Source organism: Nelumbo nucifera, chromosome 8, assembly GCF_055504915.1.
Source record: "Nelumbo nucifera cultivar China Antique chromosome 8, China Antique-T2T, whole genome shotgun sequence".
Classification (NCBI taxonomy): domain Eukaryota; kingdom Viridiplantae; phylum Streptophyta; class Magnoliopsida; order Proteales; family Nelumbonaceae; genus Nelumbo; species Nelumbo nucifera.
Window position 1 is genome coordinate 39,132,244 of NC_142656.1, and position 27,730 is coordinate 39,159,973.

The window sequence follows — 27,730 nt, forward strand, 5'->3', positions numbered from 1 at the left end:
ACTGTGGGCAGATGCAAGATTAGCCCATCAGGTATTATCCTCAATGGTCTTACACTTAAGCTCTCAGCCCATAATGATAATACACTGCCCGACAAGAGAGGACCTCTCCCTCGGCTGCAAGGAACAATGTTGCACTCTCTACTTATATGGATCCCGGGAATTAAAACCTTTTTGCAAACATTTTAGAAACCATAATATATACTTTTATATCTCATATAAAATATACTTTGCAAAACAAATCTCAACGGTTGAAATCGGCTGCCGGCAGTCTTGGTTTCCATCAGTGAGAGTGCATCCCCGGTCATTACCTTTGTCCGACAAAGGGGCTAATCCTGTCACTATGTTCACCTACTCAGATGAATTCTCGGACTGTCCCATCACTTAGATGAATTCAGCCCAGCCTTTGTCACAAGGCCTGGCCGAATACACTGCTATGGACAGTGCACACCCTGAAACCCATCATATGGGCTCTATGGGCCCAACACTTACCCTAAGTGGGCAGATGTAAGATTAGCCCATCAGGTATTGTCCTCAATGGTCTTACACTTAACCTCTCAGCCCATAATGATCATACACTGCCCGACAAGAGAGGACCTCTCCCTCGGCTGCAAGGAACAGTGTTGCACTCTCTACTTATATGGATCCCGAGAATTAAAACCTTTTTGCAAACATTTTAGAAACCATAATATATAAACTTTTATATCATATAAAATATACTTTGCAAAACAAATCTCAACGGTTGAAATCAGCTGTCGGCAGTCTTGGTTTCCATCAGTGAGATTGCATCCCCGATCATTACCTTTGTCCGACAAAGGGGCTGATCCTATCACTATGATCACCCACTCGTGTTATTTTACAATGTTCATAGCCAGTGGGTCGGTTTGGGGAGACCTATCATGATAAGACTGAACCTGTTGTGACACCAAGTCGGTTGGGGTGGCCTGTCTCAACTGCCAGGGTGAGACCCTTGGTACATACAGTGTAAGATTAATTGAATCTTTGAACTGGACCAGATTTCCAGTATTGCCCTGGACCTTGGAGATTGATGGGCAAAACTGGAAAGTTACACCCGACCCTTTGACTCGATTATGATACTGCACTAGATGTCGGATTGGGCTGTCTTTGATGTACCAATCAGGGAGATCCTTAGCGGGGGTCAAAACCTAGGTGTGTTGGGACAGTCTGAGAATTCATTTGAGTGGGTGATCATAGTGACAGGATCAGCCCCTTTGTCAGACAACGGTAATGATCGGGGATGCACTCTCACTGATGGAAACCAAGACTGCCAGCAGCTGATTTCAATCGTTGAGATTTGATTTGCAAAGTATATTTTATATGAGATATAAAAGTATATATATTATGGTTTCTAAAATGTTTGCAAAAGGTTTTAATTCCCGGGATCCACATAAGTAGAGAGTTCAACACTGTTCTTTGCAGCCGAGGGAGAAGTTCTCTCTTGACGGGCAGTGTATGATCATTATGGGCTGAGAGGTTAAGTGTAAGACCATTGAGAATAATGCCTGATGGGCTAATCTTGCATCTGCCCACAGTCCCTGGGTGTTACACGGTGGCTTGCCCCAGGGACCACTTAGGGTTAGTGTTGGGCCCATAGAGCCCATTTGATGGGTTTCAGGGTGTGCACTGTCCATAGCAGTGTATTCGGCCAGGCCTTGTGACAAAGGCTGGGATGAACCCATGTGGCTAATGTGTAGATCAATGCTTGGGTTGCACGCCATACAAGGAAGCCCAACTGGGCAACAGTTAGGAAGGTTAAGTGAGAACACAAGTTTAATGGGCCTAAAGCCCATTTCGAACTGGACTTATTTAATGAATTAAATTTGGGCGAATTTTGAGATGGATGAGCATATTGGATAGGGACTTAACCCTATCCACTCAGAGAGTTTAGATCTTAATGTGATTTCGATATGGAAACCTCCTAATAAGATTAGGAGAAGGTTGATCCAATCTGCAAATAAGATAAGGGTTTATCCTTATCACCTAAAGAGATGTTTTGATCCAAATAAGATTTGGATCAGCAAGTCCTAATTGGATTAGGAGCGGATCCTTTAGGGTTACAAGAGAAGAAAGGGGCGGCAGCCTTTTGTAGAGATGATTCACATCCTCTTGAGTGCTGAAAACTCAGAAGAGAGAATTATGCAACCCTGCATAATTGTTTCTTGCCGCCTCGTTCTTGCCGCCAAGTTTGCCAGTTCGATCTCCAGTTGTGGGAGAAGTCAAGATTCAATCTTGACATCAGTTCTTTGAGAAAGAATTGATAGGAACCTGTGCTCACGTGCCATCCTGTTGTTTTTTGCAAAGGACAAAATTCTTGGAGAAGAATACTGTTGATTCTGCTCCATCCTGCACTGCACCATCTTCAATGGGAGCAGTCTTTGGATCCTTCCTTGGGCGTAAACACCTTCGTTGGGGGATATTTTTTCTCCGTATCAGGTATAATCCTCTTTTGCTTCTTTTGGTTCAGATCTGGTTCAGTTTATGGTTCAAGATTGATCCTTGAAAATATGATTTTCTAAATAGGGAATGCGATTCCCAGTTGAAAGGGAGAGAAAATTTTTTGAAATTCGCCCCTTTATTCCACAAGATTTGGGCGTCCATACGTTGGATCTCTCATCCCTTCAGTGGTATCAGAGCCATGGTTCAAATCTTGAACCAATTTGTTTCAGATCTGAACCTGCGCAAATGGCCAGAAGGCGTTCTACCCAACTTGCGCAGATATGGGTTTTGGGAAATTTGTTTCCAAAATTATAGGCGAATAATCTGAAATTAATTTTATATAAATCTGATTATTATTTACAATCGTTCTTTGTAATTTTCTTGATTTATGGGCTGTTCGTACAAGAGGAGATCGAATTCTTGATTTGCGCAGGGAACCTGCGTTTTTGTAGATTATGAATTATTTTATTACTTTTGGTCTGTAAAATAATTTTTTTTTTTTTTATTTTTTAGACTGAATGTATAGGTATTCGATCTGAAGTAATTATTAATAGAAATTAGAATTTCTATTTATTTTAATTTTGGATCGAAGATGGCGGCGCAGAAAAGGAGATTTCGTAGAGGAGATTTCGCAGATGGGAGAATTACAATCTGCGATTTGCAGTTTATGAAACTGCAAACTATGATCTAACCTCTGTTTTGCTGGATGGATTGTGCGAACAGCCCTGTTTGACTGATTCTTGATTTTCTTTTATCAGTATTTAATTTCAGATTATTTTTTTGAATTAAAGATTTAATTAAAGATCAAACCCTAGACCCATTCGAACCAAGATTGGTTCAAATTGTTTGGACCGAATCTAAGGGTTCGATCTAGGCTGAAAGTCAGCCTTATTTTTCCAACTAATGGGCTTGAGGATAGATATTTAATTAAATGGTTAATTCGGCCCAACCTGTAAAGGGCCAGTTTTAAGTGGTTAAAACTGCTAAAAGCCCACTCTGCGGATAAACCTATATGGGCCGAACCCATCAACCCTAATTCGGCCCATATACCTTGATAATATCAATGGTTAATGTTATGGATTTAAAATGGGCTTATAATGGGCTTTACAAATAATTAATTGATTGGATCAATTTACCCTTGCATGTGATGTATGGATGTGTGATGTGCTACGTACATGGGCCAAAAGTGCTTGGTCCATGCTCAATCGACAGTGGCTCTTGCGCACACCAAGGCTGAATGCACATCATTGCCAGGGTGTCCCTTTTGGTCAATGGATGACATCCCTCAGTGGTGGGCCCCACACCTCATGGAGAGGTCACGTGCGGGACCCTAGCCGATTCGAGCCCACCAAAAATAAGTGGGAGCCACTTGGGTTTGACTTAGATCAAACTAGGGCGTAATTGATTGTTCTCTCCAGCTAATATGAGTGCATGTGATAGGGAGATTCATGTGATGAACTCTTTAAAGGCCTTCCATCATTAGCATGAGGATGGGTCCTTCAGTAATGAGGAAACGCACCAGAAAATGGGCTATCCATTTGCTGTTGGGCTTGTCTGAATGTTTCATAAGATGATAGGGGTGTCATAGACCGATGTGGGAGGGGGGTTTCACCAGAAAAGGGAACTCTCTCACGGTACCTCGGCGTTCACGAACATGATGGGTAAGCACTCACTGGACAGAAAGGTTTACCTGAAAATGACTCTGAACCTGGTCTGACAGAGGGCAAAGGGAAAACTCAGATGATGAGTGGATATGATCCTTCACAGAAAGGTTGTGGGGTTTTGCAGCTGAAACAGTTGGCTCCTTGCACCCTATGTGATTTCCAACATTTCCAGAGACAACCCATGGTCTCCGTCACTGAGAAAGGAGAGAAATCTCAGAGATGAATAAATGGAAATGGAACGTAGATTAAAATCCATATCTATGTAATGAACATGAATCAAATTAGGTTGTGGACTAATGTTTACTCTTTTATCAAAAAATAGCAAACGGACAATTTGCAAAGCTGCTTGATGACAACAAGCTGAAGGGCCCTATGCCGACTAGTACAGGAACCTTATGTTGGTCTTAACCTCTGAAAAGTTGGATAAGGTAGCCAAGAATCCTGCCCTGGATCGTCCGGGAGATAGGGCTTCTGAGGCCCGGAGAAGAGAATACCAAGAATGGGAGGAGAAAAACTCGCTTGCCCGCTGCTATATCATTGCCTCCTTGGACAATCCAATTCAGGGGCAGTTTGATCAGATCGAACTTGCTAAGGACGTATTGGACAGTCTCAAGACAATGTACGAAGAGCAGATCGTTCTACTCGGCATAAGGTTTTGAAACAGTTCATGACCGCGCAGATGTCCAAGGGCCAACAAGTTCACGACCATTATCTCCGGATGATGGGTTATATCAACGAATTGGAGGCTCTTGGATCCGGGCTGGATCTGGTAACACAGATCGATGCTATTCTCAACTCTTTGCCTCCATCCTTTAATCCATTCATCATGAATTACAACATGAACAAGTTCAACGTTAGCTTGCAGGAACTCAGCAATATGTTCCAGAGGGCCGAAGAATTGATTAAAAAGGATGATCCCATTGCCATGCTTGTTGAAACTAGCAAATCGGGCATGAAAATGATGGCAAAGAGAAAGCCCCAGAAGAAGGCTGCCAAACCCAAGAAACAGAGGAAGGACAAGGCATCAGATGCCTATCATTTTTGCAAGAAAACCGGCCACTGGAAAAGGAACTGTCCTGCCTACCTGGAATCCAAGAAAGGTATTTTTGAAACTTGTGTTATAGAAACCAATCTATTGGTGGTTTATGCGTCCTGCTGTATTGACTCTGGGGCTTCAACTCATGCGTGTAAATCACTGCAGGGGTTCAAGGTAAGCAGAAGGCTGAGTGAAGGAGAAGTCACGCTCTACTTGGGGACTACTGCAACTGTTGCAGCCGTAGCCATAGGAACCATGGAGTTACGTTTTAGAGAATGAACTATTGTACTGAAAGATTGTCTTTATGTACAAAATTTAAGAAGAAATTTAATTTCTTTCTCTAAACTGTGTAGATGGTTATTCTGTCTTCTTTAGTAATATGATTATTAAAAAAATAACAAATTCATCGCATACGGGGAACTGGAGAACGATCTCTATGTTCTACATCCTTCTCTAGAAACTAACATAACCGAAACTATGTCGGCTGAAATCCTCAAGAAGAGAGCCCGTGATACAGTTAATCCCACGTGTCTGTGGCATTACCGACTAGGCCACATCGGTGTTGACCGAATCACAAGGTTGGATGGTCCTTTGGATTTTGTAACTGTAGAAGATCTTCCCACCTGTGAGCCTTGCTTACAAGGCAAGCTGACGAAACGGCCATTTAACGATAAGCCTGAAAAATGTACAGGCACACTTGACCTTATACATAGTGATGTGTGTGGTCCCCTGAGTGTTAGGACACGCAATCAACACGTGTATTTCATTACCTTCACCTATGATTTTTCATGATATGGTTATATGTTCCTAATGAGACATAAGTCTGGATCCTTTGAAAAGTTCAAAGAGTTCAGACAAGAGGTCGAGAAACAGTTAGGGAGAGAAATTAAAGCTCTTCGATCAGATCGAGGTGGCGAGTATCTCTCTGACGAATTCAAGGACTACATAAAGGACAATGGGATAGTATCACGGTTAACTCCTCCTACTACACCACAACTTAACTGTGTTTCAGAGAGGAGGAATAGGACCTTATTGGATATGGTCCGGTCACTTCTCATACACTCAGAGTTACCCACACATCCTTTTGGGGTTATGCATTAGAGACAGTGATTTACGTGCTGAATCGGGTTCCAACCAAATCGGTTCCGAACACTCTATATGAACTTTGGACTGGAAAGAAACCAAGTGTCAGACACTTGAAGATTTGGGGTTGTCCAACACACGTTAAAAGAATGAGTGCAGACAAGTTGGAATCCAAGACCAGTCGTTGCCTATTTGTATGGTACCCAAAAGGCTCTGTGGGTTACCTATTCTATGACCCATGTGAGCAGAAGGTGTTCTGCAGCCGAAATGCACAATTCTTGGAAACCGACTATATCCTAGACACCCATCGTCAGGAAATAGTTCTTGATGAGGAGAGCTCAGGAGTACTGGGAGATGTCCCACAACTTCCAGGTAGTGACCAACCTAGAAGATCCACTCGAGTATCCAGGTCACCAGTTCGTTATGGTTTTGACCAGGAGAGTTACCTGGTGGAAACCTTGACTAGTGAGGAGGATCCTGTGACTTACGCGGAAGCTATGTTGAACATATTCCTAGAAGTGGGTGGAGGCCATGAGAGCAGAGATGGACTCAATGGAGACCAATGGAGTCTAGACTCTGGTAGATTCGCCCTCCAGGGTAAAAGCATTCGGTTGCAAATGGATTTACAAGAGGAAGAAGGGCCCCGATGGTAGGGTTGAGACCTTCAAAGCTCATCTAGTGGCGAATGGGTACACTCAGAAAGAGGGCATCGATTATGAGGAAACCTTTTCGCCTGTGGCCATGCTTAAATCCATTAGGATCCTGCTAGCTGTAGCAGCATACCATGATTATTTGATTTGGCAGATGGATGTCAAAACTGCATTCCTGAATGGGGATCTTACTGAAGATAACTATATGCAGCAGCTGCAAGGCTTCATTGCTGCAAATCAGAAAAACATGGTATGTAAACTTAATAGATCCATTTGTGGACTTAAGCAAGCTTGTAGAAGTTGGAACATCTGTTTTGACTCTGCTGTCAAATCGTTTGACTTTGAGCAGAATCCGGATGAACCCTGTGTCTACAGGAAGTACAGTGGAGATAAGGTTTACCTTCTTGGTTCTTTATGTAGATGACATTCTACTCATTGGGAATGATGTAGGAATGTTAACTACGGTGAAAGTATGGCTTTCACAACAATTCTCCATGAAAGATCTTGGAGAAGCCTCGTATATACTGGGCCTTCGACTCTATAGAGATAGATCGAAGCGGATAATAGGATTATCCCAATCTACTTATATTGACAAAATAGTCAAAAAATACCGCATGGAAAACTCCAAAAAAGGAAATGTTCTTTTCAGGCATGGAGTCACTCTCTCCAAGAAGATGTCTCCCATGACTTCTGAGGAGATTGATGGCATGAAAGACGTTCTCTATGCCTCTGTCGTAGGGAGCATCATGTGTGCCATGCTATGCACTCGTCCTGACATTGCTCTGGCAGTGAGTGTAGTAAGAAGATTTTAGGCCAACCCAGGGCAGGAGCACTGGACTGTTGTGAAAAACATACTTAAGTACCTTCGAAGGACAAAAGAGTTTTGTCTAGTATTCGACGGTAGCTCACTACAGATCCAAGGGTTTACAGATGCTGACTTCCAGTCGGATCCAGATGATAGAAAGTCCACAACTGAAGCCGAACACATTGTCGTAAGTGAGGCTGCCTTATGAATTAAAGTGTTCATTCCTGAATTTGGAATTCAGCACATCACCCATTCCACTGTTGTGTGACAACAGGAGGTTGATGTTGAGAGGTAGCAGTAGTGGAGAATGTGGCAGACCCATTGATTAAGCCACTGACACAGAAAGTGTTTGAAAAACATGTGGAAAGCAAGGGACTCCGGCTTGTACCTGATTGGACCTAAGTGTAAGTGGGAGCTGTTGAACAGTTTTGTATGCCCTTAGCTTCAATCAAAATGATGTACTTTATGAGTTTATTGTAAATGAATGAAAGTGCATATTTGATTCATGTTCCCCTGGTATGTTTCTGTGTAATACCCTTAAACTGGACAATTAATGAGACTCGTGTTAGTTTAGAATGTTCACAACCAGTGGGTCGGTCTGGGCAGACCTATCCTGATAAGGCTGACACTGTTGTGCCACCAAATCGGTTGGGGTGGCCTGTCTCAGCTGCCAGGGTGAGACCCTAGGCACATACAGTGTATGATTAATTGAATCTTTGAACTGGACCAGATTTTCAGTATTGCCCTAGACCTTGGAGATTGATGGGCAAAACTGGAAAGTTACACCCGACCCCTAGACTCGATTATGATACTACACTACGTGTCGGATTGGGCTGTCATTGATGTACCAATCAGTGATAGCGGGGGTCAAAACCTAAGTGTGTTGGGACAGTCTGAGAATTCATCTGAGTGGGTGATCATAGTGACAGGATCAACCCCTTTGTCGGACAAAGGTAATGATCGGGGAAACACTTTCACTAATGGAAACCAAGACTACCGGTAGCCAATTTCAATCGTTGAGATTTGTTTTGCAAAGTATATTTTATATGAGATATAAAAGTATATATATTATGGTTTCTAAAATGTTTGCAAAAGGTTTTAATTCCCGGGATCCACATAAGTAGAGAGTGCAACACTGTTCCTTGCAGCCGAGGGAGAGGTCCTCTCTTGTCGGGCAGTGTATGATCATTATGGGCTGAGAGGTTAAGTCTAAGACCATTGAGGATAATGCTTGATGGGCTAATCTTGCATCTACCCACAGTCCATGGGTGTTACAAGGTGGCTTGGCCTAGGGACCACTTAGGGTAAGTGTTGAGCCCATAGAGCCCATTTGATGGGTTTCATGGGGTGCACTGTCCATAGCAGTGTATTCGGCCAGGCCTTGTGACAAAGGCTGGGCTGAACCCATGTGGCTGATGTGTAGATCAATGCTTGGATCCTCCCATTCGTCCACTTCTTTTCCTTTTTAACTTGTCAAGGGATAATCTTAAATCGCCAATGCTCATGTTCCCAAGTGAGATCGACAATTAAGGGAAGCAGGCATCTCTTCGCATGAATAATTTAGGGCTAGAGTAAGCCCTCTTTGTTTTCATAATCACATGTGGCAAGATTCAAAAAATACCCTCTCATGATTCTTCAGAACGAAACAAAGAATGCTATTACCATAAGCTTGCTCATGTATCACATCTCCACCACTTATCATGAGTGCAATGCATCAAAAGGTGAATTAGGGTTTTTTTTTTTTTTTTTTGATAACACATTCCAAAACATGAACTCATTAACGTGGTCTCAACATGCCTAACAAAACAAGTTCTAGAATAATCAACCTCTTTTTGTCCGTTAGAAACCAAATGCTCACAAGGGTCAACTCTGTATTGCATCTTGCCCGTTGATCATTCAAACTACTGAGATGCCTTCCCTAGCTAGAAATTTCAGCTAGATTTGCCTGCATCCTTTCTTGTCTATCCTACCTAAGCACATGATTCAAGGTGGTTTGCAATCATTTAAAAACAAGTCTCTAAGGAGCAGAAATTTCAAAAGGAAAGGTAAAAAAATGATGATAAAAGCATGCTAGAGTTTGAAAAAATTTTATCAACCCCTTACTCCTCCCCCACACTTAAGATATACATTGTCCTCAATGTATGAAATGCATCAAAAGAACAAGGAGAGAGATTTAAGAGGACTTCCCTGAATGCCTCGTTGAGATCCTGCAAATGTGAGATACTAAAAAGACAAAAACACACTCATAAGAAAAAGGAAAAAAAACTGAACAAACTTAATGGGTTGCCTCCCACAAGCGCTCGTTTTAAGTCGTGAGCTTGACTTTCACCTTTCCTTCATGGCGGTTTCAAGGAGAGAACGGACCCATGGTGGGTGGGTTGTTCTCCTTCGATGTAATGCTTCAACCGCTGTCCATTTACCTTGAATGTATTTCCATCATCATTATGTATTTCGATCGCTCCATGAGGGAATACTTTAGCCCCTTTAAAGGGTCCACCCCACTTGGTTTTTAACTTCCGATGTTTCCCCCTTTCCTCCTTTATAGGTGGGTTTAAACCTGGAATAGGGACCTGCACAATAGATGGGAGGGGTTTTGTGTGAGATGGAGGTAAAGATGCATTATGAATTGTAATTTCAAAAGAATGTGGCTCAGAAGTCAAATTTCGCAATTCTGATTTCAGTACAAACTTCTGCTCTGCTTGTTGCACTTGATTAGGACTATTGTTAAGTGCAATTTTCAGCATGTCTTCTGATTTAGATGTATCTACTTCAGCTGCACCAACATCAATGCTATCGATTGCATAAATTTCATGTTCAATTGTGTTGGGATGTTCCATGGTTTTAAATACATTGAACACCACTTCTTCACCATTGATTCTAAGGGAAAGTAAACATTTTTGCACTTCAATTAAAGCATCACCCGTAGTAAGAAAAGGTCTCCCTAAAATCAGAGGTATTGTCCTATATTCTTCCATATCCAACACAATGAAATCAGTAGAAATAATAAAATTGCCCACTTTGACCAAAATATCTTCTACTATTCCCCTAGGATATTTAATGCTTCTATCAGCTAATTGCAGGATAATAGTTGTAGATGTTAGTTCATGCAGTCCAAGTTTTTCAAAAATACAATAAGGCATTAAATTTATACTAGCACCTAAATCACATAAAGCTTTTTCAAATTCAGTATTCCCTATGGTGCAAGGTATAGAAAAAGTCCCTGGATCCTTAAGCTTTGGGGGCAATTTCTTTTGAAGAATGGTTGAACATTCTTCCTTTAGTTTTACCATCTCACCATCCTCCCACTTTCTTTTATTAGACATCACCTCCTTCAGGAATTTGGCATACCTCGGCATCTGTGACAATACATCAAGAAGAGGAAGGTTAATATGGATCTTTTTAAACACTTCCAAAAATTTCTCAAATTGTCTATCTAATTTTGCCTTCAAGACTCTTCCAGGGTAGGGGATAGGAAGTTTAATTTCATGTAAATTCAGTTTAGGGGTGCTTCCCTCATTCTCCTTTTGTAAATCGGCAATTTCAGCTTTCTTGTCATTTTTCTGGGGCTTCGCCGATTGTCTTCCCGCTTCTTAAGGCTATGGCGTTCACATGCTCTCTGGGATTCTTTTCTGTGTTGCTAGGCAGCCATCCTTCTTTCCTCTCTGATAACATGCTCACAACCTGCCCCATTTGAACTTTTAAGTTCTTAATCGATGCTTCATGGCTTTGGAATCTTGCTTCAGTAGCATTGATGAACTTAGAAATCATCTCTTCCAAATTACTCTTTTTTTCTTATGGGGGCGGCTGTGATTGGAATCCCATGGGTGCCTTTTGATGATTGTTGCTCCAAGAGAAGTTGGGATGACTCCTCCACCCTGGGTTGTATGTATTTAAATATGGGTTGTAATTTGTCCTGTCAGCATGAGAGATAAAATTAGCATTCTCATGGGAAATAAAAGGACTATTTAATTGACAATCAGAATTGGCATGTCCTATTTGTCCACATAAATCACATGAGATGCTAGATGGTGTACTTATGGCTACAATAAAATCATCCAATCTCTTATTTAGGTTGGCAATTTGTGCAAATAGGGATGCAAAGGAATCAATGTGGTATACTCCCCTCTGATTGGTTCGATCATTGCTCCACTGGTAGTTGTTTGATGCCATCTCTTCCACTAAGTCATATGCTTCCTCTGGAGTTTTCCTCATGATTGTACCACCTGCGGCTGCATCAATAATGGATCTATTAGAGGGGGTAATACCATTATAAAAGGTTTGTATTTGTTGCTAAATTGGTATCCCATGGTGAGGACACCTCCTAAGCATCTCCTTGAATCTTTCCCATGCTTCATACAGGGACTCCCTCTCAAATTGAGCAAAAGTAGTAATATAATTAATTAATTTTGCTGTTTTGGAGGGTGGGAAATATTTAGCCAAAAATTTCTTGGTTAAATCATTCCAAGTGGTGATACTTCCTGTAGGGAGTGAGTTGATCCAATCTTTAGCTCTATCGCGCAATGAAAAAGGAAATAGTCTAAGCCTAATAGCATCATCACTAACTCCATTGTGTTTAAATGTATCACATATTTCAAGGAAGTTAACGATGTGTGCATTAGGGTCATCACTTGGTAACCCACTAAACTGAATACTACTTTGGATCATTTGAATTATTGTAGGCTTTATTTCAAAATTATTGGCATGGATAGTAGGCTTGCAAATGCTGGATGTCACCCCATCAATGTTTGGACAAGCATAACCCAAGAGGGTGCGATTTCCTTCTGCCATCTCTCTTTCTATCTCTATGGCCGGTTCACAGATGACAACTCTTCTTTTCCTTTGTTGGCCCTTTGCAACAAACGAAGGGTCCTTTCAATCTCAGGATCAAATTCAGCTAATCCTTCCTGTCTAGTGCATGTCATGCACTAGTAATTCTGAACTAACAAGAATTCTAACAAACAAATAAAAATAAAAATAATAACAGAAATAAAAGGAAAATAGAATAATAATAAAAAAACAGAAATAAAAGGTCCAAATTAATCAAGGTTAACAAATTCTAATATTATTTTAGGATTAAATCCCCGGAAACAGCACCAAAAACTAGATAGTTATAAATATATAACCCTAGAAAGTGCACTAGTTATCAAGTAGTATAATAATATCGTTCCCACGGGGATTTAACAAAATAAGTATTAGAATCACAGTTTTCCCTAATTATTTGGACAATCAAAAATCAGGATTGAGCAAGAACTACTGAAAATAAAATTGAAACAAAGAAAATAAAAACAAAGGTCATCACTAATCAAATCTACAATGGATGGAATCGCTAGGACTTTTGGTCCACCTAACCAATGTAATGAATATTGATGCGTCTGATTATCCAAGACTAATTATCATTCTCATAAGCTGAGATTTTACCAAATTTATTTAATATTCTCTCTCGAGATATACTAAACCTACGCCCATCAGGTAACCCTTCGATCTCTCGAGTAGAGCTCTCCAGATGGAAGTGCATTAAGTCCAAGAAAACCATTAAATTCAGATGAATCATGTATATATATCTCTATATACCATTCAATTCACACTATGGATTATTCTGTCAATTATGTGAATTCCTCTCTCAATTCATTCACATAACCCAAATCAATTAAGAGGTGGCCAAGCTCTTAATTGCATTAAGCACAATAATTCATAGACTATGGATATCACAATCTTGGATGAATCAGGAAGATAAAAATATATTCACTAACATGGTTAGGCTTTCCATAGCACTAGCAAGAAACAAATCAGTTCATGATGGAAGAATTAAAACAAACAAAGGGGAAGAAAGAACTCTTGAATTCGCCCATGGTGCTGAGATCTCCTCTTCTTGAAGTTTCTTGTATTCTTGAACCTTTCTTGAACCCTTCTTGACTGATTGCTCCTTGATTCTTGATTCAAATCAGAAGTTGAATGATTGAATGATTCAATGATCCAGTGATACCTAAAGCTGGTCCGCCCCCTCCTTTATATAGATTAAATGGGAGGGGGTGGTCTCCTACTTTCCCTTGAAGTTGATTTTTATAGGAAATAGAAAGTCCTATCCTAATTCTAATCCTATCTCTTTATCTCTTGAACTCAATCCTTTTATCACTCAAAGATTACATCAAGAATTTAAATCTGGAAGGATTTTTCTTAGTTTCTTGTTCTTGGATTCGTAATAGATCTCCTCTGCGAATTGAGCTTCAGCCAGGCTTTTCTGCGAGTTGGGCTTCAGCTGCGGATTGGGCATTCCTGTGAATTTGCCGTGACTTCGGGCCCGGAATTGACTTTGATACACGCCGAATCTGTGAATGCCCAAAACATGAAAGTTGTGGCGTTTTCTCTTATCTTTCCAGTGGATCTTGAATCAGCCCATTCGGAGTTCGGAGACGCGAGTTAGGCCCAAATCACTGAACGATGTTGAAATTGTGAAAAATCATCCGATTTGTCTTTCTTTGCCCTTGATGAGTGTTTCTAAAGGCCTAGATCAAACTAGGGCGTAATTGACTGTTTCCTCCAGCTAATATGAGTGCATGTGATAGGGAGATTCATATGATGAACTTTCTAAAGGCCTTCCATCATTAGCATGAGGATGGGTCTTTTAGTAATGAGGAAACGCACCAGAAAATGGGCTATCCATTTGCTGTTGGGCTTGTTTGAATGTTTCATAAGATGATAAGGGCATCATAAACCGATGTGGGAGGGGCTTCACCCGAAAATGGGAACTCTCTCACGGTACCTTGGCGTTCACGAATATGATGGGTAAACACTCACTGGACAGAAAGGTTTACCTGAAAACGACTCTGAACCTTGTCTGATAGAGGCCAAAGGGAAAACTCATGTGATGAGTGGATATGATCCTTCACAGAAAGGTGGTGGGGTTATGCAGCTTTAATAGTTGGCTCCATGCACCCTATGTGATTTCCCACATTTCTAGAGACAACTCGCAGTCTTCGTCAATGAGAAAGGAGGGAAATCTCAGTGATGAATAAATGAAAATGAAACTTAGATTAAAATCCATATCTATGTAATGAACATCAATCAAATTAGGCTGTGGACTAATGTTTTCTCTTTTATCAGAAAATGGCAAACGGACAATTTGCAAAGCTGCTTGATGACAACAAGCTGAAGGACCCAAACTATGCCGACTGGTGCAGGAACCTTATGTTGGTCTTAACCTCTGAGAAATTGGACAAGGTAGCCAAGAATCCTACCCTGAATCGTCCGGGAGATAGGACTTCTGAGGCCCGGAGAAGAGAATACCAAGAATGGGAGGAGAAAAACTCCTTTGCCCACTGCTATATCATTGCCTCCTGGGACAACCCAATTCAGAGGCAGTTCGATCAGATCGAACTTGCTCAGGATGTATTGGACAGTCTTAAGACAATGTACGAAGAACAGAATCGTTCTATTCGGCAGGAGGTCTTGAAACAGTTCATTACCGCGCAGATGTCCAAGGGCCAACAAGTTCACGACCATTGTCTTTGGATGATGGGTTATATCAAAGAACTAGAGGCTCTTGGATCCGGGCTGGATCTGGTAACACAGATCGATGCTATTCTCAACTCTCTGCCTCCATCTTTTAATCCATTCATCATGAACTACAACATGAACAAACTAAACGTCAGCTTGCAGGAACTCAGCAATAGGTTGCAGAGTGCCGAAGAATTGATTAAAAAGGATGACCCCATTGCCATGCTTGTTGAAACTGGCAAATCGAGCAAGAAAAGGAAGGCAAAGAGAAAGCCCCAGAAGAAGGCTGCCAAACCCAAGAAGTAGAGGAAGGACAAGGCATCGGATGCCTGTCACTTCTGCAAGAAGACCGGCCACTAGAAAAGGAACTGTCCTGCCTACCTGGAATCCAAGAAAGGTAATCTCGAAACTTGTGTTATAGAAACCAACTTGTTGGTAGCTTCTGCGTCCTGGTGTATTGACTCCGAGGCTTCAACAACTCATGCATGTAACTCACTGCAGCGATTCAAGGTAAGCAGAACGCTGAGTGAAGGAGAAGTCACGCTCTACTTGGGGACTACTACAACTGTTGCAGCCGCGGCCATAGGAACAGCGGAGTTACTTTTTAGAGAGGGAACTATTGTACTGAAAGATTGCCTTTATGTACAAAACTTAAGAAGAAATTTGATTTCTGTCTCAAAATTGTGTGCAGATGGTTATTCTGCCTTCTTTAGTAATACCATTACTATTAAAAGAAATAACAGATTCATCGCATACGGGGAACAGGAGAACGGTCTCTATGTTCTACATCATTCTCTAGAAACTAACATAACCGAAACTACGTCGGCTGAAATCCCCAAGAAGAGAGCACGTGATACAGTTAATCCCACGTGCCTGTGGCATTACCGACTTGGCCACATCGGTGTTAATCACAAGGTTGGTAAAGGATGGTCCTTTGGATTTTCTAACTGTAGAAGATCTTCCCACTTGTGAGCCTTGTTTGCAAGGCAAGATGACGAAACGGCCATTTAACGGTAAGCCTGAAAGATGTACAGGCACATTTGACCTTATACATAGTGATGTGTGTGGTCCCCTGAGTGTTAGGACACGGAATCAACACGTGTATTTCATCACCTTCACCGATGACTTTTCACGATATGGTTACGTGTACCTAATGAGACACAAGTCTGAATCCTTTGAAAAGTTCAAAGAGTTCAGACAAGAGGTCGAGAAACAGTTAGGGAGAGAAAATAAAGCCCTTCGATCAGATCGAGGTGGCGAGTATCTCTCTAATGAATTCAGGGACTACCTAAAGGACAATGGGAGAGAAAATAAAGCCCTTTGATCTACACACCAGCCACATGGGTTTGGCCCAGCCTTTATTACAAGGCCTAGCCGAATTCACTGAAAAACCCAGTGAACCCTTGAGTCCATCACATGGACCCTATGGGCCCAACACTTACATTGAGTGGTCCCTAGGCCAAACCATCTTATAAAAGCCCAGGGACTATGGGCAGGTGCAAGATTAGCCCATCAGGTATTATCCTAAATGGCCTTACACATAACCTCTCAGCCCGTAATGATCAAGCACTGCCTGACAAGAGAGGACCTCTCCCTCGGCTGCAAGGAACAGTGCTACACTCTCTACTCACATGGATCCCGGGAATTAAAACCATTTGCAAACATTTTGAAACCATACTTAAATATATATCATATATATAAATTTTGCAAAAACAAAATTCCAACGATTGAAATCAACTGCCAGCAGTTTGGATTCCATCAGAGAGAGTGCATTCTCGATCATTACCTTTGTCCGACAAAGGGGCTGATCCTATCACTATGATCACCCACTCAGATGAATTCTCAGACTGCCTCAACATGCCCAAGTTTTGACCCCCGCTAAGGATCTCACTGATTGGCATATCAAAGATAGCCTAACCCGACACCTAGTGAAGTATCATAATCGAGTCTAAGGGTCAAGTGTAACTTTCCAGTTTTGCCCATCTATCTCTAAGGTCCAGGGCAATAATGGAAATCTGGTCCAGTTCAAGGATTCGAGTAATTCCATACTGCACATGCCTTGGGTCCTACCCTGGTGGCCGAGAACATTTAAAACTAACACGAGTCTCATTAAGTGTCCAGTTTTAGGGTCTTACACAGAATCATACCATACAACATGAATCAAACATGCACTTTATTTATTTACACTAAATGTCAAAAGTACATCAAATCAGATTGAAGCAAGGGCATACAAAACTGTCTAACGGCTCCCACTTGCACTTAGGTCCAATCTGGTACAAGCCGGAGTCCCATACATTCCACATGTTTCTCAAACACCTTCTGTGTCAGTGGCTTAGTCAATGGGTCTGCCAAATTATCCACTGAAGCTACCTTTTGAATTAGGACGTCACCTCTACCAACAATCTCCCGCAGTATGTGGTACTTTCTCTCGATGTGCTTTGACTTTGAGTGGGCCCGAGGCTCTTTAGCTTGGGCGATCGCTCCATTGTTGTCATACAACAACGGATGAGTGATGTGCTGGACGGAATCACTCCCAATTCATGAACGAATTTCTTCATCCACACATCTTCCTTGGTAGCTTCACTTGCGGCAATGTACTCGGCCTCGGTTGTGGAATCTACAGTGGACCCCTGTTTGCTGTTTTTCCAGCAAACAACACACGATCCTATCGTGAAAACATACCCAGATGTAGACTTTCTATCATCTGGATCCGACTAGAAATCGGCATCGGTATACCCCTGGATATGTAGTGAACTACCATCAAATACCAGACAAAACTCTTTTGTCCTTCGAAGGTATTTAAGTATATTTTTGACAGCAGTCCAGTGCTCCTGCCCTGGGTTGGCCTGGAATCTGCTTACCACACTCACTGCCTGAGCAATGTCAGGACGAGTGCACAGCATGGCATACATGATGCTCCCTACGGCTGAGGCATAGGGAATGTCCTTCATGCCCTCAATCTCCTCAGAAGTCTTGGGAGACATCTGCTTAGAGAGTGTGACTCCATGCCTGAAAGGAACATTTCCCTTCTTGGAGTTCTTCATGCTGTATCTTTTGACAATTTTGTCAATGTAAGCAGCCTGGGATAATCCAATTATCCGCTTCGATCTATCTCTATAGAGTCGAAAACCCAGTATATAGGAAGTTTCTCCAAGATCTTTCATGGAGAACTGCTGTGAAAGCCATACCTTGACCGAAGGCAACATTCCTACATCATTCCCAATGAGTAGGATATCGTCCACGTACAACACCAAAAAGGTGATCTTATCCCCACTGGACTTCCTGTAAACACAGGGCTCATCCGGATTCTTCTCAAAGTAAAACATTTTGACGGTATAATATGGATCTATTAAGTCCATATATGGATCTATTAAGTTTACATACCATGTGTTCCTGACCAACAGCAATGAAGCCTTGTGGCTGCTGCATGTAGATATCTTCACTAAGATCTCCATTCAGGAACGCGGTTTTGACATCCATCTGCCAAATCTCGTAGTCATAGTAGGCTGTTACAGCTAATAGGATCCTAATGGATTTAAGCATGGCCACGAGCGAAAAGGTTTCCTCATGGTCGATGCCTTCTTTCTGAGTGTACTCTTTCGCCACCAGATGAGCTTTGTAGGTCTCAATTCTGCCATCCGGGCCCTTGTTCCTTTTATAGATCCACTTGTAACCAGTTGCTTTTACCCCAGAGGGCGGATCTACTAGAGTCCAGACTCCATTGGCCTCCATCGAGTCCATCTCATCTCTCATGGCCTGCACCCACTTCTGGGAATCTATGTCCAACATAACCTCCGCATAAGTCACGGGATTCTCCTCACTAGTCAAGGCTTCTACCAGGTAACTATCCTGGTGATAACCATATCTGACCGGTGGCCTGGATACCCGAGTGGATCTTCTAGGTTGGTTACTACCTAGAACGTGTGGGACATCTCCCACTGCTCCTGAGCTCTCCTCATCAAGGACTATTTCCTGATGATGGGTGTCCAGGATGTAATCGGTCTCTAAGAACTAGGCGTTTCGACTGCAGAACACTTTCTCATCACTTGGGTCATAAAATAGATAACCCACCGAATCTTTTGGGTAGCCTATAAATAGGCAACAACTGGTATTGGATTCCAACTTGTACGCACTCGTTCTTTTAACGTGCGCAGGACAACCCCAAATCATCAAGTGCCTTACACTTGGCTTCCTTCCAGTTCAGAGTTCATATGGAGTTTTCAGAACCGATTTGGTTGGAACTCTATTCAGCACATAGATATCAGTCTCTAATGCCACAACTTTTATGTTTTGGGTTTTTGACAGATTCGGTCCGCATCGAAGACGAAACTGGGCCCGAAGTCGGAGCAAGTTCACAGAAAAGCCCATTTCACAGCTGAAGCCCAATTCGCAGAAGAGCCTTGTACCAGCCCAAGATATTAAGGCAGCCCAACTCGAATTCAAGAGCCTAAAGTCCAAATTTCGAATGTAACCTCCAGAAAGAGAGTCTTATTAGATTTAAACTTTGAATGTAATCCTATAAAGATAAGAAAAGTGGATTAGATCACTAGATAAGAGATAGGATAGGATTAGTTCAAAACAGATCAGGACTTGAAGTTAATCTCCTAGGAGTTGGAGAGAACCCTCTCCCTCAGCTATATAAAGAGGAGGGCGGACCAGCTCTAGGCTTCACTCAATCCAAGGATCCAAGAGATCAACAAGCAACTCAAGTTACCAAGAGAGCAGTTCGGCCACTGAGAAGTAGAGCATGGAGAGTTCGAAGATCATGAGCAGCTAAGCTTTTCTTTTTTGGTTCAAGGGGTGAGGTTCAATTGTGCCATTGTGAGGTTCTTTATTTAATTTAAGATCTTGCTTTTTAATTCAAGTATTCATTGGTTCTTGTGCATATTTTCATTTGATGTTAATGTTAATTAGTCTGACAAATTAATTAATGTTGATTTTCCTACTGCTATCCATGGTTCGGTGATCCGTAATTGTCACGAATAGTGGTACAAGTAGCAATTAGGTTAATATCTTTCTTGGTCAATTGTTCATGACAGCCTTTGACCAATGTATTGACCTAGTTTAACCTAAAAGGAATCGATGGAACAAGATTCAATAATTGTAGCTATCTCAATTATTATTGTTTTGGTTTAACTGTTTTCACAAATCTTAATGCTATCACTGGTTAAAATGGAACACTATCGTACCCAGTTGAGTAATGATAAGTGTTGATCGAATGCTGGGTTTGATCAGCTGAATTAGGAAAACACAAGGTTTATTATGGCTATCCTAATAAATCTAAGGTTAAATGCTTGAATTGCAAGATTTCCAGGGATACCTATGATCGATGGCCAATTGGCTAAACCGAACCCCTGAACCAGATTTCGGTAAGATTGATTTCTCTTGTTTGTTTAAGTTTGCTAATGACGGAAGGCCTTTAGAGTGTCCATCAGATGGATCTCCCAATCACATGCACCCATATATGCTAAAGATAACAAAATTACGCCCTAGTTTATTTTAGGTCAAACCAGAGTGGCTCCCAATGACTTTCATAAAGTCAGATTTCTAGTGGGCCTTAATCGGCTAGGGTTTTCGCACGCATCCCTTTTCAGGGTTGTGGGGCCCACCATGCAAAGAAGGGGTCATCCAATGACCTTAGGGGACACCATGGCAAAGATGTGCATTCAGCCATGGTGTGCGTAAGAGCCACTAACGATTCATAATGAGTCAAGTGCTTATGGGTCATGGTCGCAGCACATCATACATCCACACATCCCATGCAATGGAAGAAATTGATCCAATCAAAATAATAATTGTAAAGCCCATTAACCAGCCCATTTAAAACATAACATTAACTATTAATGCTGTCTAGGTATGGGCTGAATCGCATTTAGCAGTTCGGCCCATATAGCTTTTCTCACAAGAGTGGGCTTTTGTAGTTGTAACTCTTTAAAACTGGGCTTTTACAGGTGGGCTGAATTAATCTCTGCAATTGAACATCAGATTTGGAACAGCAAGTGTGAGAAAATTTGACTACAAACAGTCCCCTTCGAACCCTAGATTCGGTCCAAACGGTTTTGGTCCAATCTAGTCTGAAATTGTCCGAAACTGATTTTCAATTCAAGAGTTAATTCATGAAAGATCTGAAATTAATAATTTGATTTTACACAATCATAAATCAAATATGAACTGTTCGCACCACCTGCAAAACAGAGGTTAATTACTAGTGTTGCAGTTTCACAAACTGCAAATCGCAGAATGCGATCTCTCCATCTGCAAATCTCCAGCGCCGCCTTCTTCTTCAATCAAGAAAATAAAAAATTACAGAAATCCTATTTCTCTTAATTAATTACATTCTAGATCAAATATTATACATTCGGTCTAGAAAAATAAAAAATAAAATTATTTTACAGACCGAATTAAATGAATAAAAAAGAAGAATTGCGCAGACCATCTGCGCCAAATCTGCACTTCGATCTCCAGGTTCGAACAGTCCATTAAATCAAAATAAATAAAGAATAGTTCTAAATAAATTTTAGATTTAATAAAATCAATTTCAGATCAATCGTTCTCAATGAGAAACAATTTCTTGAAATAAAGAACATAATCTGCACAAATCTTGGTAGAACAACTTCTGCCCTTCTGTGCAGGTTCAGATCTGATTTTCTTGGTTCAAGATTCGAACCTGTGGCTCTGATACCACTTAAAGAATGGTAGGATCCATCGTATGGATGCCAAAGGGGTTGCGGAATGGGTGGGCGAATTTCAAAAAATTTTCTACCTTCTTCCAATTGGGAATCATATTCCCTAAATTTAGAATACAATATTCAAGGATCCTACTTAAACCATAATCAAACCAGATCTGAACCAAAAGACAAGGGAGGAATTAAACCTGATCTAGAGAAACAGTATCTACCAAAGTTGGTGTTGACGCCCAAAGAGGACACCAAGATCCGCTCCTGCTGAAGATGACACAACGATCTATAGGTAGTTAGTATGTTTTTGCTTAAGTTTGGCCTTGCCCGAGGACGAGCAAAGTTTAAGTCTAGGGGGATTTGATGAGACTAAAAAGTACCCTATTTTTATCCCCTAATATTCATTTTTTACATCACTTTAGCACTTAATTGGACTCATTACTCTTGTATTTCGATTCAGGGCAAGCATAAAGGCAATTGGAAGAAAACAGGGAAAATCGGTTGATTTTGCACAATTTCGGCAACAGTCAGTAATCTGGGCATAACTCTCAGTTCCTGACTCCGAATTGGATAATTTGAAGAGGCTTCAGGAAGAAGAAAGGAAGGCCCACAACTTTTATGTTTTGGATTTTGTCAGATTCGGTCCGCATCGAAGACAAAACCGGGCCCGAAATCGGTATCAACTTCGTAGAAAAGCCCATTTCACAGCTGAAGCCCAATTCGCATAAGAGCTTTGTAGCAGCCCAAGATATTAAGGCAGCCCAACTCGAATTCAAGAGCCTAGAGTCCCAATTTCGAATGTAACCTTTAGAAAGAGAGTCTTTTTATATTTAAACTTCGAATGTAATCCTATAAAGATAAGAAGATTGGATTAGATCACTAGATAAGAGATAGGATAGGATTAGTTCAAAACAGATCAGGACTTGAAGTTAATCTCCTAGAAGGAGTTGGAGAGAGCTCTCTCTCTCAGCTATATAAAGAGGAGGGCAGACCAGCTCTAGGCATCACTCAATCCAAGGATCCAAGAGATCATCAAGCAACTCAAGCTACCAAAAGAGCAGTTCGGCCATTGAGAAGCAGAGCATGGAGAGTTCGAAGATCATGAGCAGTTAAGCTTTTCTTTTCTGGTTCAAGGGGTGAGGTTCGATTGTGCCATTGTGAGGTTCTTTATTTAATTTAAGATCTTGCTTTTTAATTCAAGTATTCATTGGTTCTTGTGCATATTTTCATTGGATGTTAATGTTAATTAGTTTGACAAATTAATTAATGCTGATTTTCCTACTGCTATCCATGGTTCTATCGTCCGTAATTGTCACGAATAGTGGTACAAGTAGCAATTAGGTTAATATCTTTCTGGGTCAATTGTTCGTGACAACCTTTGACCAATGTGTTGACATGGTTTAACCTAAAAGGAATCGATGGAACAAGATTCAATAATTGCAGCCTTTGACTCCTTTTTCGCCTATAAGTATTTCAAAAAGCTGCATGATCAGAAAATACAATCACTTTAGAGCCAAGCAAATATAATCAAAATTTATCTAAAGCAAAAACAATTGCTAATAGCTCATTTTTCGGTGGTTGTATAGTTGCATTGTGTAGCATTCAGAGTCTTCGAAGCATAGTAAATGGCATGGATCTTCTCATCAATCCGTTGACCTAGAATAGCTCCTACCGCATAGTTGCTTGCATCGCTCATGATTTCAAAGGGCAAGTTCCAGTCCAGTGGTTGAATAACGAGTGCAATTGTCAGCAAATTCTTGAGCTTATCAAATGCTTCCTTGCATTTATCCCCAAAGTCGAAAGGCACATCTTTTTGAAGCAATTTGGACAATGGCAGGGCAATCTTTGAAAAGTCTTTGACAAACCTACGATAAAAACCTGCATGTCCAAGAAAAGCACACACTTCCTTATCATTTGTAGGGTAAGGTAAGCTCACAATTAAATCAACCTTTGCCTTATCGACCTCTATGCCTCTTGCAGAGATAACATGTCCAAACACAATGCCTTCCTTTACCATAAAGTGGCATTTTTCATAATTCAAAACCAAATTAGTTTTGACGCATCTATCCAGAATTTTACTCAAATTATCTAAACAATCATCAAACGAATCACCATAGACAGTAAAATCATCCATGAACACTTCCATGCACTTCTCAATAAAGTCAGAAAATATACTAATCATAAAGTGGCATTTTTCAATGCACTTCAAAGCCTTCCTTTACCATAAAGTGGCATTTTTCATAATTCAAAATCAAATTAGTTTCGAAACATCTATCCAGAATTTTACTCCAATTATCTAAACAATCATCAAAAGAATCACCATAGACAGTAAAATCAACCATGAGCACTTCAATGCACTTCTCAATAAAGTCAGAAAATATACTAATCATGCACCTTTGAAAAGTACCTGGAGCGTTGCACAGACCAAAAGGCATCCGTCTGTAGGTGAAAGTGCCAAATGGGCAAGTAAAAGTCATTTTCTCTTGGTCCTCTTGAGCAATAATGATTTGATAATAACCTGAAAATCCATCGAGAAAACAAAAGAATGCCTTGCCGGCTAACCTTTCTAACATTTGATCTATGAAGGGCAAGGGGAAATGGTCTTTTCTAGTGGCTAAATTAAGTTTCCGAAAGTCAATCACCATACGCCAACCATTTTGTACCCTCATTGGGACCAGTTCGTTATTTTGATTTCTTACCACAGTGATCCCAGTTTTCTTGGGTACAACATGTATTGGACTCACCCACTTACTATCCGAAATCAGATAGATTATTCCTTCATCTAGTAACTTAAGCACTTCTTTCTTTACCACTTCTTTCATTGCTGGGTTAAGCTTCCTTTGCGATTCTCTGACTGGCTTGGCACCATCTTCCAAAAGAATTTTGTGCATGCAGATTGAGGGTCTGGCCCCTTTTTTATCGACTAAGGTCCAACCAATCACCGTCTTGTGCTTCTTCAGAACATCGATGAGTCGTGCCTCTTGATCATCAGTCAACCCTTTTGCAATGATCACTGTCAATGTTTCTTTGTCACCCAAGTAGGCATACATAAGGTGATCTGGCAAGGTCTTCAGCTCTAACTTCGGAGGCTGCAAAATAGAAGGCAACAATTTCTTATGAGAAAATGATGATGGAATATTAGAATTTGTTACCTTTTGTTCTACTATCAGTTCCGAAGCTTCACAGGATGAATCTAGCTCTTCCTTCATATCCAATTGTGCACTTAATTCGAGCTCCGCATTCATATCCTCCTCCCCAAACATTTCCTGCACAACTAAATCAACAATGTCAACTGAACAAATTGAATGACATTCATTGGGGTACTTAAATGCTTTGAAAATATTAAATTTAACAATCTTGCCGTCAAACTCAACGGAGAGGGTACCCTCATCCACATCTATTTTGGTTTTGGCCATTTTCATAAATGGCCTGCCTAATAGAAGTGGGGTTGAAATTGTGATAGTATCTTCCTCCATCTTCAAGATGTAAAAGTCGGCTAGGAATATAAGGTCATTAACGTACACCAAAACATCTTCAACAATCCCTTCAGAGTAAGCATTAGAACGGTCAGCTAACTGAATGACAACACTAGTTTCTTTCAATGGACCTAAATTCAAGGCACAATAAATTGAGTATGGCATGACATTGATGGATGCACCTAAATCTAGCATGGCACGCTCAATTCTTTTATTGCCAATCACGCAAGGTAAAGTAAACATACCTGGATCAGCACGCTTTTCTGGCAGGGTCCTCTTGATGACAGCTGACACGTTTTCTCTAACCTTTACCTTGTTATCTCCTCTCAGCTTCCTTTTGTTAGTGCACAACTCCTTCAAAAACTTTGCGTATTTGGGGATTTTCTTGATGGCATCTAACAAGGGAATATTTATTTCCATCTTTCTTGTTCGTACTCTTCTTTCTTTGATTTTTCCAACCTACTAGGAAATGGTGGCACAATGGCATTAGACATCTTAGATAGAGGGGGGTCGGGTTTTACCTTATGGGAGTTCTCTCTCATGTGATACTTGTTCTTCCTCTTCTTTCTGATCTTTATCCTCTCTCCTTGGTGAAGTAGGTAAACTGGTCATTGATCATAGGTAAACTTCAGCAGTCTTGCAATTCAAGTATTTAACCTTAGGATTTATTAGGATAGCCAAAATAAACCTCATGTTTTCCTCAATTACTTGACCAAACCCAACATTCGATTAACACTTATCATTAATCGACTGGGTACGATAGTGTTCCATATCAATTAATGATACCAATAACCTTTGTGAAAACAGTTAAACCAAAATAACAATAATTGAGATAGCTGCAATTATCGAATCTTGTTCCGTTGATTCCCCGTGGTTAAAATATACCCATACATTGGTCAAAGGCTGTCACGAACAATTGATCCATGTAGGATAATAACCTAATTGGTACTTGTACCACTATTCGTGACAATTACGGATCATCAAACAATGAATAGCAATAGGAAGATCAACATTAATTAATTTGTCAAACTAATTAACATTAACATCCATAAGAACATGCACAAGAATCAATGAATACTTAGATTAAAAGCGAGAATTTAAATTAAACACAAAACCTCACGATGACACAATTGAATTGAAAATCCCCCTTGAATCAGAAAAGATAAGCTTAGCCGCTCATGGTTGTCGACTCCTTCTTGCTTCGCTTCCTAGATGGATGGACTGATCTTCTGAATTGATTGAGTGCTTCAATGATTGAGTGAGCTGGTTCCACCCCCCCTTTAGGAGGGGCTCTCTCCAATTCCTCTTAGGAGATTATCCTCAAAAATAGAAAATCCTAATTAGTTTTGATCTAATCCTATCCTATCTTTTATCTAGTGATCTAATCTCAATCTTCTTATCCTTCTAGATTTACAATTGAAATTTAAATCTGATGGGACTCTTTATTAATGAATTCGAGTTGGGCTGTTTAATAACTTGGGCCGGTACAAGGCTTTCCTGCAAATTGGGCTTCAGTTGTGAACTGGGCTTTACTATGAATTTGTTCCGACTTCGGGCCTGATTTTGACCTTGATGCAGACCGAATCTTTCAAAACCCAAAACACGAGAAGTGTGGATTTCTCCCCTATCTTTCCAGTGAATCTTAAATCATCCCAATCGGAGTCGGGAGTTGAGAGTTATGCCCCAATTCCTAAATGGTGCCGAAATTGTGCAAAATCATCCGATTAGCCTTGTTTTCCTCCATTTGCCTTCTTGCTTGCCCTGAATCGAAATATAAGAATAATGAGTCCAATTAAGTGCTAATTTAATGTAAAAGAATGAATATTTGGGGATAAAAATATGATACTTTTTATTCCCATCAGTAGGGTGGAGCAGAATCAGCAGTGTTCTTCGCAAGAACTGAATCCTTCAACAAGAATTCGATGGAGGCTATGAGCACAACTTCATATCAGCCATTCTCCAAAGACTGATATCAAGAACTATTCTTGATCACTCCTACAAAACTAGAGATCAAACTGGCAGTAGGCAGCAACTGGAGGAGAACGCAGGGAGAAGATGGCGCAATCACACTGTTGTTGTCTTCTCTCTGTGTGATCTAAGATCTGATGTGATGGGGATGAACTGAATGATTCGCCCCCTCCTCCTTTTATAAACGTAAAGAGATCAGCTCCTAATCCCATTAGGAGTTTCCTAATTCAAATCCTTATTTGAATCTGGACTCTCTTCAAGTGATAAGGATAAATCCTTATCTTATCTGTAGATTAGATCATCTCTCTCCTAATCTCATTAGGAGGTTTCTAGATCCAAATCTCTATTTGGATTTAGACTCTCTGAGTGGATAGGGATAACTCCCAATCCTATCTGCTGATCCAATCCCAGATCCACCCCTCT

At 40.8% G+C, this 27,730-nt stretch overlaps 1 protein-coding gene and 1 non-coding gene across 2 annotated transcripts; one reads left to right on the plus strand and one right to left on the minus strand.

Moving 5' to 3' along the window:
* Positions 1-11,992: 11,992 nt before the first annotated feature.
* LOC148789900 (small nucleolar RNA R71) lies at positions 11,993-12,099 on the plus strand. The gene has a single exon (XR_016079937.1). It is a non-coding gene; the product is annotated as a small nucleolar RNA R71 (small nucleolar RNA).
* An 11,328-nt stretch (positions 12,100-23,427) lies between these two features.
* Positions 23,428-25,759, minus strand: LOC148789901 (uncharacterized). The gene is made up of 5 exons (XM_088893804.1): positions 25,585-25,759; positions 25,388-25,470; positions 25,016-25,129; positions 24,563-24,952; positions 23,428-24,012 (listed from the first exon to the last, which is right to left on the minus strand). Exons 1-5 carry the CDS (start codon positions 25,757-25,759, stop codon positions 23,428-23,430), a joined length of 1,347 nt encoding a protein of 448 aa, XP_088749930.1.
* Between the last annotated feature and the right edge of the window lie 1,971 nt (positions 25,760-27,730).